This window comes from Hippoglossus stenolepis, chromosome 16 (genome assembly GCF_022539355.2).
Source record: "Hippoglossus stenolepis isolate QCI-W04-F060 chromosome 16, HSTE1.2, whole genome shotgun sequence".
Lineage (NCBI taxonomy): Eukaryota > Metazoa > Chordata > Actinopteri > Pleuronectiformes > Pleuronectidae > Hippoglossus > Hippoglossus stenolepis.
The window spans coordinates 13,527,121-13,542,727 of record NC_061498.1 but is presented as its reverse complement, the minus strand read 5'-3'; the positions used below and the strand labels follow the sequence as shown (position 1 = coordinate 13,542,727).

Here is a 15,607-nt window from a genome sequence, read left to right as displayed (position 1 = left end):
TTCGATGCATCGCAATGCGGACATGCACGACTCTAAATCGATGCAGAGACAGAACATAATCAATTCATATTTTCTCTTACGTAAATTCTTTTAGCGATGTCCCACCGCTGCATCATTTTTAACCACAATCTTTGTTGCAGAAGAAGCGACGCCCTGTGTATCCAGGAACATAAATATTAATTCAGCAGGTTTTTATAAAGATCAGCTCTAAGTGCGAGTGATTCGAAAAAGGGCAGAGGAGCAGAATCTCTTGTTGACCAGCGGAGTAATGTGCCTCGATGCTGCCAAGGGACCCCAGAAGGGGCAAACCTGATACAATAAAGACTAAAGATGTAGCACACAAGTGTAAACTAAATGAATGTCAAATCAATGTGGAGAGCACTGACCACTGTTATAGGCCGACTGTTGACTGTAGTCTGATATTTTAATTGAAAACCTTATTTTGTAGATTACAGCACACTTGTAGTAACAGTCTAAAATACTTTTTTAAAGCACAAATCATGAGGCTAGTGAAGATGAACACCTCTAGTAGTCACAGAGTGTATAGGAATAAAATTCTTTAATGCATCGATAATCGTTTTATAACCTAATTGTAGCCCTCTGAATCGAAATCGAATCGTGAGGTGCCTTGAGATTCCCAACCCTAGAGTCCAGCGAACAATCAAGAATTGTCTGTTGTCAGACTATTGTGAAAATTTTAATTCTCATTCCCAGAACCATAGACACACAGAAGGCATCGACTTGAAAGAGGTAATTTCCATAATATTTCTAATGCGGCTAACAAATCCAGTTAGGCAGCACAAGTCTGAACACATATCTCAGCATATTTAATTTATGATGTGAATTTTAATGACTTACTTATTTTGCTAGTTCTGCACAGGCTCCTATGTGTTAAAGTGTAAGGCTATGACCACAGTTTGGGTGTGTACTGGAAACTCCAGATTGAGTGGTTGTTTCTCATTAAAATGATGATATTGAGCACAGCTGTCACTGCTGGGTTTACATGGAGAACAATGCACTGGGTAGGAGTTGCAAATGCGCCACCATGAGAGAAGAAGAGGTCAGAGACAAATGCGTAAGAGTTATATAAATCGAACTGGTGAATCTGCTGTTAAAATGGGTTGGACCAAGAAGACAGAGAAGGACATGCTGAATGAGGTAGACAAGACTAAATGCCAGAAATTATGTGGAAAAACAAGCTTCAGAGCAGACTGCAAGGATTCATGAGCTTGTCAGAGATGATATCACTCACTGACAATGCTATACATCATCCTCTCTAGAGCCTGGAGTACAGGCAAGGGTGAGGCTATGAGGGCGCGTTAAAGTTAAAAGTTAGAAAGACAGAGAATGAAGATATAGATGAGGAAAGTGAGTGAACATACAGGAGGTAGCTCAGTGGAAACATGCTAGGCCTCTGCACCACTGCCTGTGAGCCAATGAGCCAATGAGCCTATGAGCGCAACAGGGTTGAGCTAATGAGGTGCTAACGTTAGCCAAGACTAACCCACACACTAAGCTCTGTTGAGCCTGATTCCTCTTACAGCGACTAAATATCAACTCGGCCATTCAATCACAGTTACCTCCAATGAGTAAATGGCTTTAAAGCAGCTTTCTATTTCTGGAGAAGGTAAGAGACCAGAAAACAAACTAGCACAACAGCAGATTTGAAGTTCAGAACCACTGTTTCTCAAAGCAAATTGGTTAAACAACTATTCTGCAATTTAGAAGTGAAAAAAGCACACCATAGTCTAAATTGCTGAAAGCTAAGTGCATGACAGGAAGATAAATAAACACTTTGCTTCCATTTCCCAATCCCCAGGGTCCCATTTCTCATGCTTATTCCTTTATAAGCGTCCAGAGCTCCAAAACAGCAGCACGAGAGCAGAACAGAAACAACTGAAATGACGTTTGTTTAAATAATAATCCATTTTACCCAGTAACAGACACAAAGGAAGAGGTCAGAGGAAGGATGTGAAAGAGAAAAGAAAAGTTGCTAGTACAAAACAAACCCTGGAAATATGAGGGGGGGAGAAAATGGCATAACATAGTGGCCCAGTACCACCAGCATACTTTGAAAATAGGTGTGCAGAAGAGTGATTTCTTACCCTGCATGCTTTTGCCAAGTCCTTGCCCCAACTTCCAGCCATGTTTCTGAAGCAGCCGGTGTCCGATGTTATCCTAGCAGAGAGAACAGAGGAGAAAAAAACCAAAAATATTCCAATAATAAGATGAGCTTTTCCCCGTGGGCACGGGTCAAAAACAGACACACACACAAAACAAAATAAAACACTCAGATCACGCTATCATCATCAGCACAACCACCACCACCATCACCATTATCATCATCCACATCACCTACAGCGTGTAACATCAGTGTCTTCCAGCACAAGGAGTGGTAGTTGGGGGTGGGTGGGGGAGGGAGATAAGAGGGGGGGAACTGAGAGGAAGAGTAGTTTTTCCACTATGATAAATACATGAGGCTATGTGTGGCCTGTAAACTACAGGAAGTACCGTGGAAGTACAGTTAATTGAAAATCTTTTTAAGGCAAAGGAGTTGGGTGGGAGCATTTCTGTTATATTTGGGGATGATAAAGATAAAACATCAAGTCACATTCACTAGCTGAGAAGTTAAGAGGAGGAGGAAGGAGAGGGTAATATATGTATCACACGCATACATATATGAACCACTACAGAGCAAGATCTTAGTACACAAAGAAAAGTGACACAAAACAGGTATGGAAATCTTGCATTAACAAAAACAAAGACCAGAAATTCCAAGCTTGCTGTGATTCCGCAACCATGACAAGGGGAGCACCATGAAACGTATGCAGCTGTCACAAAAAACAATACAGCAAGAGGAAGAGACAGACGTGGAGCTAGTGGGCCTTGGATTACCATTACAAGGCCCAGGGTGGATAGAATATGCACGTGTGAGGGGGATATGTGGGTGTGCAGGTGAAGTTAGGGAGACATTGTGAGCATGTAACCCCATTAGATGTACTAGAGATAGATGCTGTGCATGTTCTGGGACACCTCCAGCGTCTCTGGTCTGTTATCAATATTCTGTTCCCAAACCTGTTCACACGGTCTTATCAAGAACATATGTCGTTAGCAAGCTTCTAATTTGACCATTCACAAAGATATCATTCCTATAGCCAAGAGAAAATACTTTAAAGTAGAGATAATCTGAAGCCAGCATCGGAAATGCTTCAAGATTTTCTATTTACCATTTTCTATTTAACATGTTATGGTGTATATGTATATATATTTATGTATTACAAGTTTTTTGTAAATACAATGGTGTCTTATTGTTACTCTGTATCACCAGATATGCAGAATTGGTATTTGGATGGGAAATGGTGTCAGAATATCTCTATTTTAAAGACTAGACGGCTTTTACAAATTGCAGCACACTCACAGTAGCTTTAAATCAAGCTCTTTAGAGGACCCAGAAAAGTGTGCAACTGCACTGATGTTCTGATTTACTCACAATACTAATGATTGTTAGGACAAACTCTACACTATCAATGAGGACAAGACCAGGCAACTGATAACGAATCAGAGAGGCTTGGGTGTTGGAACATCCACAACAGGAATTCCTAGCACACTGTGGGGCCCAATGTGCATGTCTGAGACTGTTATATCACTAGTGTGGGTCAGCAAGAAAATAAGAAAAAACATTAAGTGAAATGCAAGACCGTCCCACCACTACACACTACAGTACATCCTCAAGCACAAATAAACAGGAAACAATGAGATTTCTTAATAAGCAGTGTTTTTTCTGTTGTGATTATAACTATTCCAAGCTTGGCTAACATTCACCAGAGTGCTGCATTCTACAAAAAACATACAAACCAAACAAAAAGGATATTTATAATCACAAAGAGATTGACATCAACTGTCACAAACAGAAAGTGAGGGGGTTGGAACAAAACAGAAGAAAAAAAAACAGCATGCAGCTTTTTGTTAAAAGAGTTTTAACAAAAAGCATCGTCGGTGTTAGTAGAGCACTGTGAATGGTACACATACAGAGGGGTGGGGCGGGCTGGGGATGGTGGATGGATAAAAAAAACTAACCAAACAACTTAGTTAGTCTCAGGTGGATCAGGCACAGAGAGGAAGGTGATGGCTCAGCGGGGCTCAATTAGTTCTCTTTGACAAAAGAGGAGGTCAGGAAATGGGGCAGAACAGAGCAGGCTGAGCCATAGTGAAGGTAAGTTTCTAGGATGGTGGAGGTGAGCTGGGCTTGAATGGGTTAGTGCATGTGAAGGGGAGTGGTTGTCACACACACAGCACACACTGCATCTCCGCCCACAAGGTCTCAAATGGGATGTTTGATTTAATCTTTGGCGTTTCAGAGGAAACTGTTGCCTTCCTTTGACTTATTATATACAAGATTTTTGGTAGAAAAATAACATGTCAGTTTTAACAACCATGAAATAGCAATTCTTTACCATGATGCCTCGAATGAATAGGTTCAAAACATCTAGCTGATGCTTGCCTCTAATACCCTAGAGAAGGACTACACTGACTCACTTCCTGTTTCTGTTAGGGTTTGGTATTTTTTCCCCTCCAGTTCATGATTGTTTGCTGTGCGGCTGTCAGATCCTTTCCTCTGCGGGACGAGATAAGAGAGGGATCTGTGCTGGGGCTGACATGGTGGGCAGAGACCTAGAGACAGCCAGCCTGTCTCAGCCCATAACTAGGACACAGAAGGCTACACTATCATGCTATCACTCCATAACTTGTCCCTGCCTGTCGGTTTCTGGTCATGTCATAAGATGAACAGAATTAAGAGGCTGTGGCTGGTTAAGTGTGTTTTCCCCTGACTGGTGGACAAAATGTACCCTGACTTCGTTGTGGAGAAACACTGCAGAATTTGCTGCAGTGAATGCCTCCCCTCCCACCGACATTGGGCATGCCTCTGTCCCTTACTGCAGGATTATGGTGCAACAACACTGCACATGAACATTTATATTAATTTGTAGGGTTGGCTGGTGTATGAAGCTTGGAGCAAGGAGGGAAATAAAATGCACCCTGAGTCGTAGTCTTGCTCAGCCTCTTCACAATAATTGGTGAAAGCTGAGCCTCTGCAAGCTCAGAATATTATCCCCATCTTAAATTTAACATGTTTCTTCTTCCAAATATCTCACATGTTATCTATTTTATCACATAGATTAAAAAAAGAGTATCAAAACAGGAAGGGCAGGTTGGATGAGGCACGAGTCGCAACTGCTAACGCTAATAAATAGATTAGACCAAAAAGGGCTCAGGAAAGGTCAGGGGGCGGAGATGTGGCGCAGACTGCATGTTGAACAACAGATGAGTGCACCAAAAGAATTGACAGACAGACGGATGAAAGCAACGACGGCGAGTCCAACAGCAGTGCAAGTGGAGTGAAGGCATTTCCATACGAACCTGGCTTTAAAATACTGGGCTGTCAAAAAAACAGTCACACGTGACACAACGTAAGAAACCGGCCAAACGCTTTGAACTGCAATTTTGCTAGCTTCTCTATTGCTTAAAAATGCAAATCTCTCTCTCTGCTTTTAAACAAACATAATACTGTATACAAACAGAAAATGTAGGCATGTCAATAAATCCACCAATGGAGAGTTATACAGGAGAAAGAAAAAAATAGAAAATGTTATCCAAACAAACGAGATCTATAAGAGGAGGTGTTTTTAAAGTGTGCATTGTGCCTTCATAGGCACAGTGCATTGTAAAAGATATGGGTAAAAGAAGCGATATGCAGGGGACCCCACCTAGAGACCTCAGAGTATAGAGCCATTTATATGTGTAAAGTAAGGGCATTTGTGTGTGAAATTTCTCTGGTTCAGCTTTCTAAATCTAAACTACCCTAAACCAGACCTTTTTTGTATTTGTTCTTGATGGTTGCGCTGAAACAGATATGAGATTTTCAAAAAAGCAAAGACTGAGACAGACTCTTTAGGGATCTGTCTAGCAAGAAGTGGACCGCTGCAGTTACTCATCATCCTTTCTCGTGTCCCTGAGGAATGTCTTCTGGCGTGAGCTGGTCGTGGACAGGCTCTGCTGTCCGCTGCTCCTCATAAACTCATGGAGGTCCCTGGTGTTGTACATTCCTGTACTGTCTCATCCACTGTAGGTGTGACTAAATGAAAACAATTGTCTCTTTGCAGATGGCAAACTTCTAAAACAGAAAGCTCCTACTTCCCTGTGAGGGGATTAAAGATTGACCTCAGTGGTGGGTAAAATGACAGAGGCATTTAAGTTGGATTAATGTCAATTTTACACATAATTTAAAGATCATACTTACCTCATAAATCTGAAGACCCAATTCTCAAGCGATAGCTTGGCAAAGTTAAGTAAAGACAGCAATAGCCCAAGTTTGAGGGGTGTCCTGTTTCTTTAAAGAGAGACAGTGGTACTAGTGTTTTTACTGAATTTAAAAGCCAATCAGACTGGTTTACAGACAAATGCTTGAGGTTATTTTTTGGGGTTTGTTTAGTGTTTTTATTTGAGCGTCCTGAACAATGACCTTGAACCTGTCACCCCAGCTGCTCACTGGATGAAGACTGGTGCTTAATCCAGAGGTCAAGCCTTTACAAGATGGTTTGACCTTTTCATGTGTTCTTCTTTTAAACTAATAGCTGACAGAAGTCTAACAGTTAACAGCTGTGTCAAATGTGGTCTGGCTATCATGCAAAAGCCTACACACTTCATGATGTAGTAACAGCCAATACACTTAAAGATAAACAAGACCTTTTTGGCCTCGCTAACTGTATAAGAGAGAAATAGTAATTACCACAACTTGGATGAACCTACCAAAAAATGAATCTTCCTGTGGCCTGTATACACCTTTGTTAGATTTGTGTATGTGTGCGTTCTGTGGCTCTGAGGCTGCCCGCTGCATATCGCTCTGAGACGGGGTCAGGGAAGGGGAGGGAGGAGGAGGGGCGGGGGTTTGGGGGACTTGAAGGGGGGCAGGAGACGTGGGAGGAATGACTTTGGGAAGGGAAAACTGTAGTAGTGATTTAGGACAAGAGTGTTGAGAGGAAATAGTACTGAATGCTACCAAGTTAAAACATGCAATGCAAAAACAATGTTAGAGAGAAAGAGCAAAGACCAAAAGGGGGAAGAGAGAAAGAGAAAAAAGATCCCAATAAAGTACCACAGACCTCTAGCTGCCTATAGATCACACACAATAATTGGCAGGGGAGGGGCTCCGAGAAGCCGGGCAAAAGCATTTACCAGCAGCTCCGAGATGTGTTGCTTGTGAACAACTGCAACAAGTCCTACCACCTTAGGGGTCACACTAAGGTGGCAGATACAGTCCTGTGTTTCTAGTGATATGATTATATCCATAATTCACCTCTATCTGACAGAATGTGTCGCATTCACCAAAATCAATAATGATAATTTGTGGCAAATTTTCACATTTAGTTGCCTGTGGATAAAAATTCCGCTTTCCAAGGGGAAACATCAGGTGTGCAGACATTACTATCTGTATTTAAGTTACAGGTGACAGGACCTCTGATTTGGCCGTTTTTCCCCCACGGATGGGTGAATAACTGTGTGATGCTGTAGCGTGGCCCTCAGCGCCCCTCCACAAATAATAGCGCAGGAGTTAAAGAGCAACTCAAGCCGGGTGAGCAGGCCACCTCTCTACCTTTCTCTTCTCCCTCTCCACCACCCACTCAAGGCTGGAGGTTTGTGTGCATGTGAGTCATACCTCAAACTCGACCAGGATATAAAATTTTAATGCTCTTGGTTCACTGGATTCTAGCAATGAAAAACACATGTTCAGGCTACAGATATGATCTTGGGGTAAAATAGAAAAAAAGAAAAGCATATATCTGTAAGAAATAGGAAAATGACCATGGTCAGCAAGGCTGACTGAATTCCCAATTGTTGTGCTGCAAAAATTCAAAACTTAACAATATACAGGGTTTTTAATAGAGATGTTCTGATACCAGCTTTGGAAATGCCTCCGATACTGCGGAGGATGCTGGTCAGGCAACAGTGAATACACAAATCTATGTACAGATTCGATACCACATCTTTAGAGTATACAAGTTTCATCCAGATAAATTGACATTTTCTTTTACCGGAAATAATTTCATCGCTCCAAAACAGCAGTTGCACTGTACTGCAATGGGAAAGTACTGCCTTTAGAGCAGCAAAGGAGGAGTGCTTTCCGGTAGTGAAGCGTTAAATAAAATGTCAGCAATTCAGCTATATTTCATGCTGGAAAGTCCCAGAAATAAAATGGTGATGTGCATCGTATTTAAGACTTTACTTTTACAGCTACTTAAAGTAATTTATTTGTATTCTTAGATTTATTTATTTGTGTTATTTTTTCAGAGGTTCTATGGCATTCTTTCTTGGTTTGTAGCCGTTTTTTAAAAAAAAGAAGAGATTTTCAAAGAGTTTAACCGGAGACAGGCTATACAACAATGGTAGCAATCATTGCTTTCATACAGGGTTAGTAGCATACTGCTGTTAAAATAGTTATGTACGTGTTTAAATGCACTGGTTTCGGATCGGTACTCCGTATCGGCCGATACACAAAGTCCAGGAATCGGTATCGGGAAAGAAAAAAATAATGGTATGAGAACATCTCTAGTTGGTTACTGTGTTTTCATTCATAGCCTATAGCTCTTTTCATTGAAATTCAAATTTAGAGTCATCTAAAATGATCTCTAGAAAATCCTCAAAATGTAAAGGACAGTTATTGTTTATTCGTGCAAGTTTTTAATGATTGATAATTTATTGATCCTTGACTGGACAGACGATTATTAAGAAATTATTTATACATGTATGTTCAATACCCTGGATCTATATATTTGGATCTAAACCTGGTCACTGATGGTATCCAATTGGCTAACAGAGCACACTGACTGATGTTGAGGAAAGGTTAACCCGACACTGTGGAGGTTAACCCGACACTGTGGAGGTACAAGGAGTTAGGGCCTGCTCACCACAGTGCTTCAGAGACAGAAGAGGGGATGGAGAGTTGGGAGGGACAGAAAGAAAAGAGCTGCCTGCGCTATTATTGATGTGCCTCTTCAGCGAAAAATGCAGTTCCAGTTGCACAAGCACCATGCCAGCACAGAATGACAGAGGGTACTGTACACCGAATCACTGTGTAGTAGGGAGGGAGCGAGAGAGAAATAAGAGCTTGAGAGAGAGAAAAGATGTAGAGAGACAATCGTGAAACAGAGAGAGCGAGAGAGAAGATAGTAAGAGAAGCGTTACAAGGACCCTAAAGATAGGAGTAAGAAAGCAGAGCGTGCAAATACAAACCGGGTCATTGCTGCTTAGCTAATAGGGGCCGATTCGCTGCAGGAGAGAAATGTCGAACACCCCAAGTTGTGTACAATAAGATAACTGTCCTATAGACACAAACACTATACACTAACACATGAATTCTAAAGCTACATAGACACACACTCACTCTAACACAAATGTAGCCATTCACACCATCTAATATGTGCTCTCGTTTGCTGGAATGGTGTGGAATAAGCACTGCATGGATTTTATATTTGAGCCGAAGCAAAACAGATCTAACATTGTAAACTCTACCTAATCGGACTGTTTTATTACTTCCAATCCAAATGTGTTTATTCTTGGTTATGATGCATTTCTAAGAATGAATCTTTGGTTGAAAAATTTGAGCAATAATGGATCATACCATAAAAGGACAAAACTGGAGGGCTCTTATGCCGAACCTCACTCAAAGCCACTGTATGAATAATTCAGAATAAAATCTGTTCAAATATGGATTTTTTGAGTTTGTTCCAACTCCAGTATTTAGATGGCAGCCATTAATGACAGTGCTTTATCCACTTCATGCTTTCAGAGTCATCTCATCTCAGTGCTAGGATGACTAACAATGACTAATGGGACTAATACAAAAAAAATAAAAAATAAAACTTTATATCTGTAAACTCTACATAAAAAAACTGTAAGATCTAGCATATATACACAATCATTTTAACTGTCACACAGGAAATGGAGTAGGCAGAGGACATGGGAAGTGGGAGGGACTTTTAAAGGGAATTAATAGACATGAGACAAGTGATTCTACAGGTTACGTGGCAAGTGTGTTCAAGAAAACACGGGATGCATCTACATGGACAGAATGAATGGAGTAAAATAAAAGATGTGGTTTTTATTCCTCCCTGGACCAATCATATCCACTCTCACAGCTGGTCCAATGGTTCAGGATGATGGATGTAGCCTTACCGATTCGATGGGCTTGTCCAGGGACGCCTGCTCCAGCTCCAGCTGGCCCTCTTCATACTGGTCAAAGTGATTTCCACCCTGAGGGACACATCACACCGAAGCTTATTTTAGAATCAAAACAGGGAGATAGTGTGGTTTGATTGGCAGGTCAACAAACACAAAATCAGGACCTATTTTGATGACTGATGACTGTATCACTTAATGATTTTTCAAGCAAGACAATCAGTTTTTTATATATATGAAGATAATAATGAACATTATATCATAACATATACCGAATATGTAGAGAAACATCCTAATAAAATCCAGCATAGCTGCTAAGCTCCAAAAGGTATGTACAGCAGATATACAATACTCTGACTGGAACCATGTGTCACCTTCTTGCATATTATTACCTTTTATTCAGTTTCCTGTAATTCTTTAAAAAGCATATATTTATATTATAAATAAAATTTTAGTTTGGGAGAGTTTTGGTTTCTTCACAGCCACAACTTGAAATGTACTTGACATGTTTGTTTTTCAGTTACTTTATTTCTTGGCAAATTTATTCTGGCAGTGACGGCAGAGAAGGAAGACTTCCCCGGGCTGTATGGAGTCTGAATCTGAAGCACAACTTCACTTGTAGTAACTGAGCATTTATGGTTAAATCTGTGCCCTGGGTGGGATACAGATTGAGTAATGGGCTTGCTCCCCAGAATAAAAGAAGTGTGTTTATAGAGCTGTTTCTGCTCTGAGACAGATGGCTTCCTCTCTAATGCACTAAAGGAGACATGAAGGTCATGTATGCAAGTCTTGTTTTCTCCTGACATTCACAAAAGCACCATAATGTAAGTTAAAAAAAACATCTGTGCTGTTTTATTATTAAATTACTGCTTGTAGCAACTGGCCATCACACAAGTGTAGGCAGCTTAATCTAATGTAACAATCGTTATGACATATTGAGATTTATTTATGTTTCCTTAAGGGATGGAACATGCAGCTTAAAATGATAATAGACAAGACAATGCTTATAAAGGGCTGGGCCATGCAGGAGGCTTTACCCGCCACATTCTCTTGGGAAACTGGCTTTGCAGAGATAAGCAACTGCTCAAATCAGCCCACAAAAATGATGTGATTTGATGCCAAACTGACCGTCATTAATTCAAATGAAACAGGACCCTGCGTCAGTATGACTAAAGCCAGGGATTAGAAGAGGAGAAGATGCTGGGGTAGAGCAAAGGATTTATTTATGAACAAATCGATGGCTCCCTGCTCCCCTCCTCCCTTCCCATGTGTCCTCCTTCTGGCTTTCTGCTTAGACCACTAAATGTGCTATCAGCCCAGTCGCCCTCACAATGACGTCTTATTCTCTCTGCTGCTCGCCTCCTTATCTCCCCGACTCTGGTACAGAAACACCACATCTATGCTGCATAGAAATTATCTCCCCTCTGACCTCCCCTGTGCATTAACACAGTAGATTTCCATTTGTGCTACGGCAATGAAGTGGATGCTCCATTCCACCCCACATTAGGAAATGAGAGAGCCACTGCTGGCCAACTGTTTGGTTGCTCATAAATTGCCTTGTGTGTTTCTGCAGCTCGAGATTAGCCACATGCTAAAGCTCCAACAACAATGTAAATCAACAGAGTTGTTGGACTGGTTGTGCAATGGATATTAGGTAGACCATCTGTGGGTGTTTCCCACGCCGTGTTGCTTGGCAGCGAGCTTTAGTCCATGGAGTCAAGAGAGCAACTTTCTGAATACTGAGCATATGAATGCCTTCACATCAGATCTCACAAACAGAGCTGCACTGTGCTGGAGCTGCCTTCAACAGACTCATTCAGACCACACAGCAATTCACCTCACTGACAAAACAGCAGAATACTGAGTTCTAACTGGATACCAACACAGTGGGCGTAGAGGAAAAAACAACTACACAAACCGCTCCTTATACACATTTCTAAACTTATCATCAGTTTCACAGCATGTCTGATAAGTTGACTATTTTTACCAACAGCTACAGTAATAGTTCTACAAATATAGGAAATGTAATATATTTTCAGTACAACTTTTATACTACACTGTTATCTGTGACCAAAATATCTCATACGACTACCACACGTTTTATAAACCAAAAAAACGTTCAAACCCAACCAAAGCTTCACTTTCTTTGTTCAGAAACACTGCCCATATTTTAAGTGGTGGCATAAATTATAGAAGGTGGTGTTATTATCAAAATAGGGGAACAGGAAAACAGAAGGAGACAGACATGTCTATCTGTGTTTTTTATTCAAATTAGTCATCTGAGCCCTTAGTATGACCCAGCCTGAACGTCACCGTTGATACAACATATCTCCATTTTGTGCACAGATCACTGGGGAAAAGCAGTCATACAGGGCCACTAAAGTTCCTGGGGTTCAATTTTCCGTATTGGCATTAAATCCACTCTGCGGAAATGTCACTGAGCAAGACAATAAATCACAAATACAGACATGGATGGTAAAACTGTTACTCAACGTGACTCACTTGTGCTGCCAGATGGAGTGTTAGCTAATAACGTGGGAAGCTCCAAAAAATTCAAATCCTGTTAGGTGGATGAATAAAATAAATATTACTGTTGCCAGGTAATGCATGGCTGTTTCAAAACATCATATGCAGGATTTAGAAATTATTCAGATTCAAACCAAAAAATGACCCAATAACCAATTTCAAATAGGTTTTTGGTTTCTTTTGTCATCTAACCAGTAGTGTTGTTTTTTTACTTTTACTGGGTGTGGTCACAGTTCACAGATAAGAGAGTGGTAGAGCTCATAGCTGGATTGTGAAATTCAACTCATGTTGTAAATACATAACCGTAAATAATGTGTTTTGCCAAAAATAGTGTAATGAATTTGCAGTAGGGCCATATTTATTGACAGAGCTAGCAAAATAAGTATACCGTGTTAGCATCCTACATCATGAAGCCTTCTTTGTATCCACTGAATAGTACTTTTAAAAGCATATGGTCAATATTCAAGTCTGTCCTAAAACAACATACAGATGAACATATGTACTGAAAAAGGGTTTTCTAACTTATATCATCCTTCCTGTTCATTGTGTCCATCAAAAGGTCCTTGCCAATATTTTATTGTTAAAAAGGATGTGGGACAAAAATCAACAAACATATTTTAAAGTTAATGAGTAGCAACGATACAGCACCAGCTTAACTCTAAAAAAAAACTCAAGAGGATGTCTTCCAGAGTTGGTCCTTTTAGAATAAAACCCCCTCTTTGTGTTACTGTCAGTGCTCCGCAGCTCAACAGTGAAACACTGTCCAGGGAAACAAATAGGGCTGAGAAACAACCGTTACTTTGCAAGATATCCACTCGATTTGATTAACTCAACCTGCTGAAGCCATATATCAGCTTCACATTGAGTCTGCACTACATTTTGCACAGAGCTTCAATGGTGCATTTTGTTTTCTCATGCCCTTAAAAAGGTACATTAGACGGAGCCAGCGTGACAGGTGGAATGGTTAGAGAAGGGTGTCAATTATTAATCATTTTCATTGTCAATCAATCCGCCGTTCATTTTCTTGATCAATGATTATTCATAAGGTTTGACATGGTGCAACATGGCAGTAAAACCTTCCAACAGTTATAGTTGACATATTCAAATGTCTTGTTTGGTGTGACCAACAGTGCAACATCCAAAGATGTTATCATGTTCGACAAACACTTAAATTGAATCCAGTGAAACACTTTTTTAGAAAAGCACATTTTCATTTCATCATCAAAATATTCTAGTTCGATTGTCGCTTAATTGATTGATCGACCATTACAGCTGTAGATCCGAGCAGCTAAAACACTTTCAGGGCTTATGCTGCACTTGACTACTGTTTTGAGGATTAAAAATTAGGAACCTATCATTTCACTTGCATCATAGAAAAAAAAAATTAAGGCGTATTACATCATAAGAGAAACAACAGAGAGAGCAAACGCAAAACACGTTTGACACCAATAGAGAGACAAACAGCAATGTGTGACGTAGAACGTGTTTGGATATCTGAATTACATCTTCTCGAATGTCGTTTATAGTTATTAACCCAGATATTAGACGTACTTTGATATCCTACCACCACATAAAAGGGTCCACTAGAAGCTAACTGTGTCCATTTAAACGTGCTAACTAGCCGTAGTGGCTGTGCCCCAGTTGTCAACATGATACAGCCATTTCTGGCTAGCACTGTAATCACCCAACGTGCAGTCGAGTTAGCTACCTGCTAGCTAGCTATCCATCGTTAGCATATGTCGATAAATAACCAGACTTCCCAAGGTCACTAACAAGCATATCAGACTCGGGTGTGTGTTTTACTGTCGCATGGGTGTGCGGGTTAACGTGGACCGATGTTACGGTTAATAACCCGCGGCGTGAGTGAAATGATCCACGCAGCGGAGACGTGAGGGCAGTTAAATTGAAAAGCGCCGCAGCGCACTGGCGTTAGCTTCGTTAGCTTGCGGTGCTAGCGAGCGACATCCACACCGAATTGCACGACGGCGTTTGAGGTCACGTCTGAGTCCGTGTGAAGAATCACCCGGACGCGTCGAGGAGCCGTGTACATGCTCGACGTCGCACCGCACATTACCTGGAAATCACGCTGTTCGTTGAACCTAGAAAATCTGTCGGCCATTTTCTGAACACAGCAGCAGCTTCTCCGCTGCTCGCTCCGTCCGCGTCCTACACACCAGCGCTGTGTCGGTTGTGGTGGTGGCGATGAAGATGATGATGATGAGGATGCTGCGCACTTCACAACCGATTCAGTCAACTGACTTTTCACGAACCTGTCTCCAGCAGGATGTTACAGTGTCACCTGTGGGAATTCAGCTCAGACATATTAATGCTTTCATGTCTGTGGTTTACGTGATCTGCTCCACTGACGTAGCTGACATTACCAGAGGCAAGTGTCCTGTTGGTCCCTGACATAAAGGGGCCCGCAGAGGTGCCTTGATAAATTACAGATTTAATATAGAAACGTGCCCAAAGTTAAGTAACGTGTCAACAAATGTATTATTCCTGCACTATTACATAAATTTGTCCTCCTACTTTAATGCAATTATTTACATTTTTAATACTTGTTTCATCATAGGAGAACTATATTGCTATTATCAGCCCATTGTTCATTATTAATAGGTTTGGTAATAATCTTTGTTAAGACTGGTTGTTTGGAGTTTCATATAAAATGTAAGAAAATAGGGACAAACCCACATCACTTTTCCCTGAGGCTCAGGTTCACATACTCATATCAATATGGCTTTGCTTTACAAATGACTTAAACAATTACTCAACTATAATTGGCAATCAACTCTGACTCTGATTCATCAACTAAGGTTAGTAATTACATTTTAACATGTTGGGTTGG

The 15,607-nt window shown here is 40.9% G+C and overlaps 1 protein-coding gene across 10 annotated transcripts in view; it reads right to left on the bottom strand.

The window, feature by feature from the left end:
- gpatch8 (G patch domain containing 8) overlaps positions 1-15,132 on the bottom strand; it is a 28,129-nt gene extending 12,997 nt beyond the window's left edge. For 5 of the 10 annotated variants that reach the window (XM_035180237.2, XM_035180241.2, XM_047343813.1 and 2 more), the window contains exons 1-5: positions 14,834-15,131; positions 10,231-10,308; positions 9,289-9,324; positions 5,419-5,437; positions 2,106-2,178 (exon numbers count right to left, since the gene is read on the bottom strand). Coding sequence is in view for 3 of the 10 variants with exons in the window: in XM_035180235.2 (XP_035036126.2) it covers positions 2,106-2,112 (7 nt within the window). In the remaining 7 variants the exon portion in view is untranslated. The other 5 variants (XM_035180238.2, XM_035180239.2, XM_035180236.2 and 2 more) reach the window with 3 other exon arrangements.
- Between the last annotated feature and the right edge of the window lie 475 nt (positions 15,133-15,607).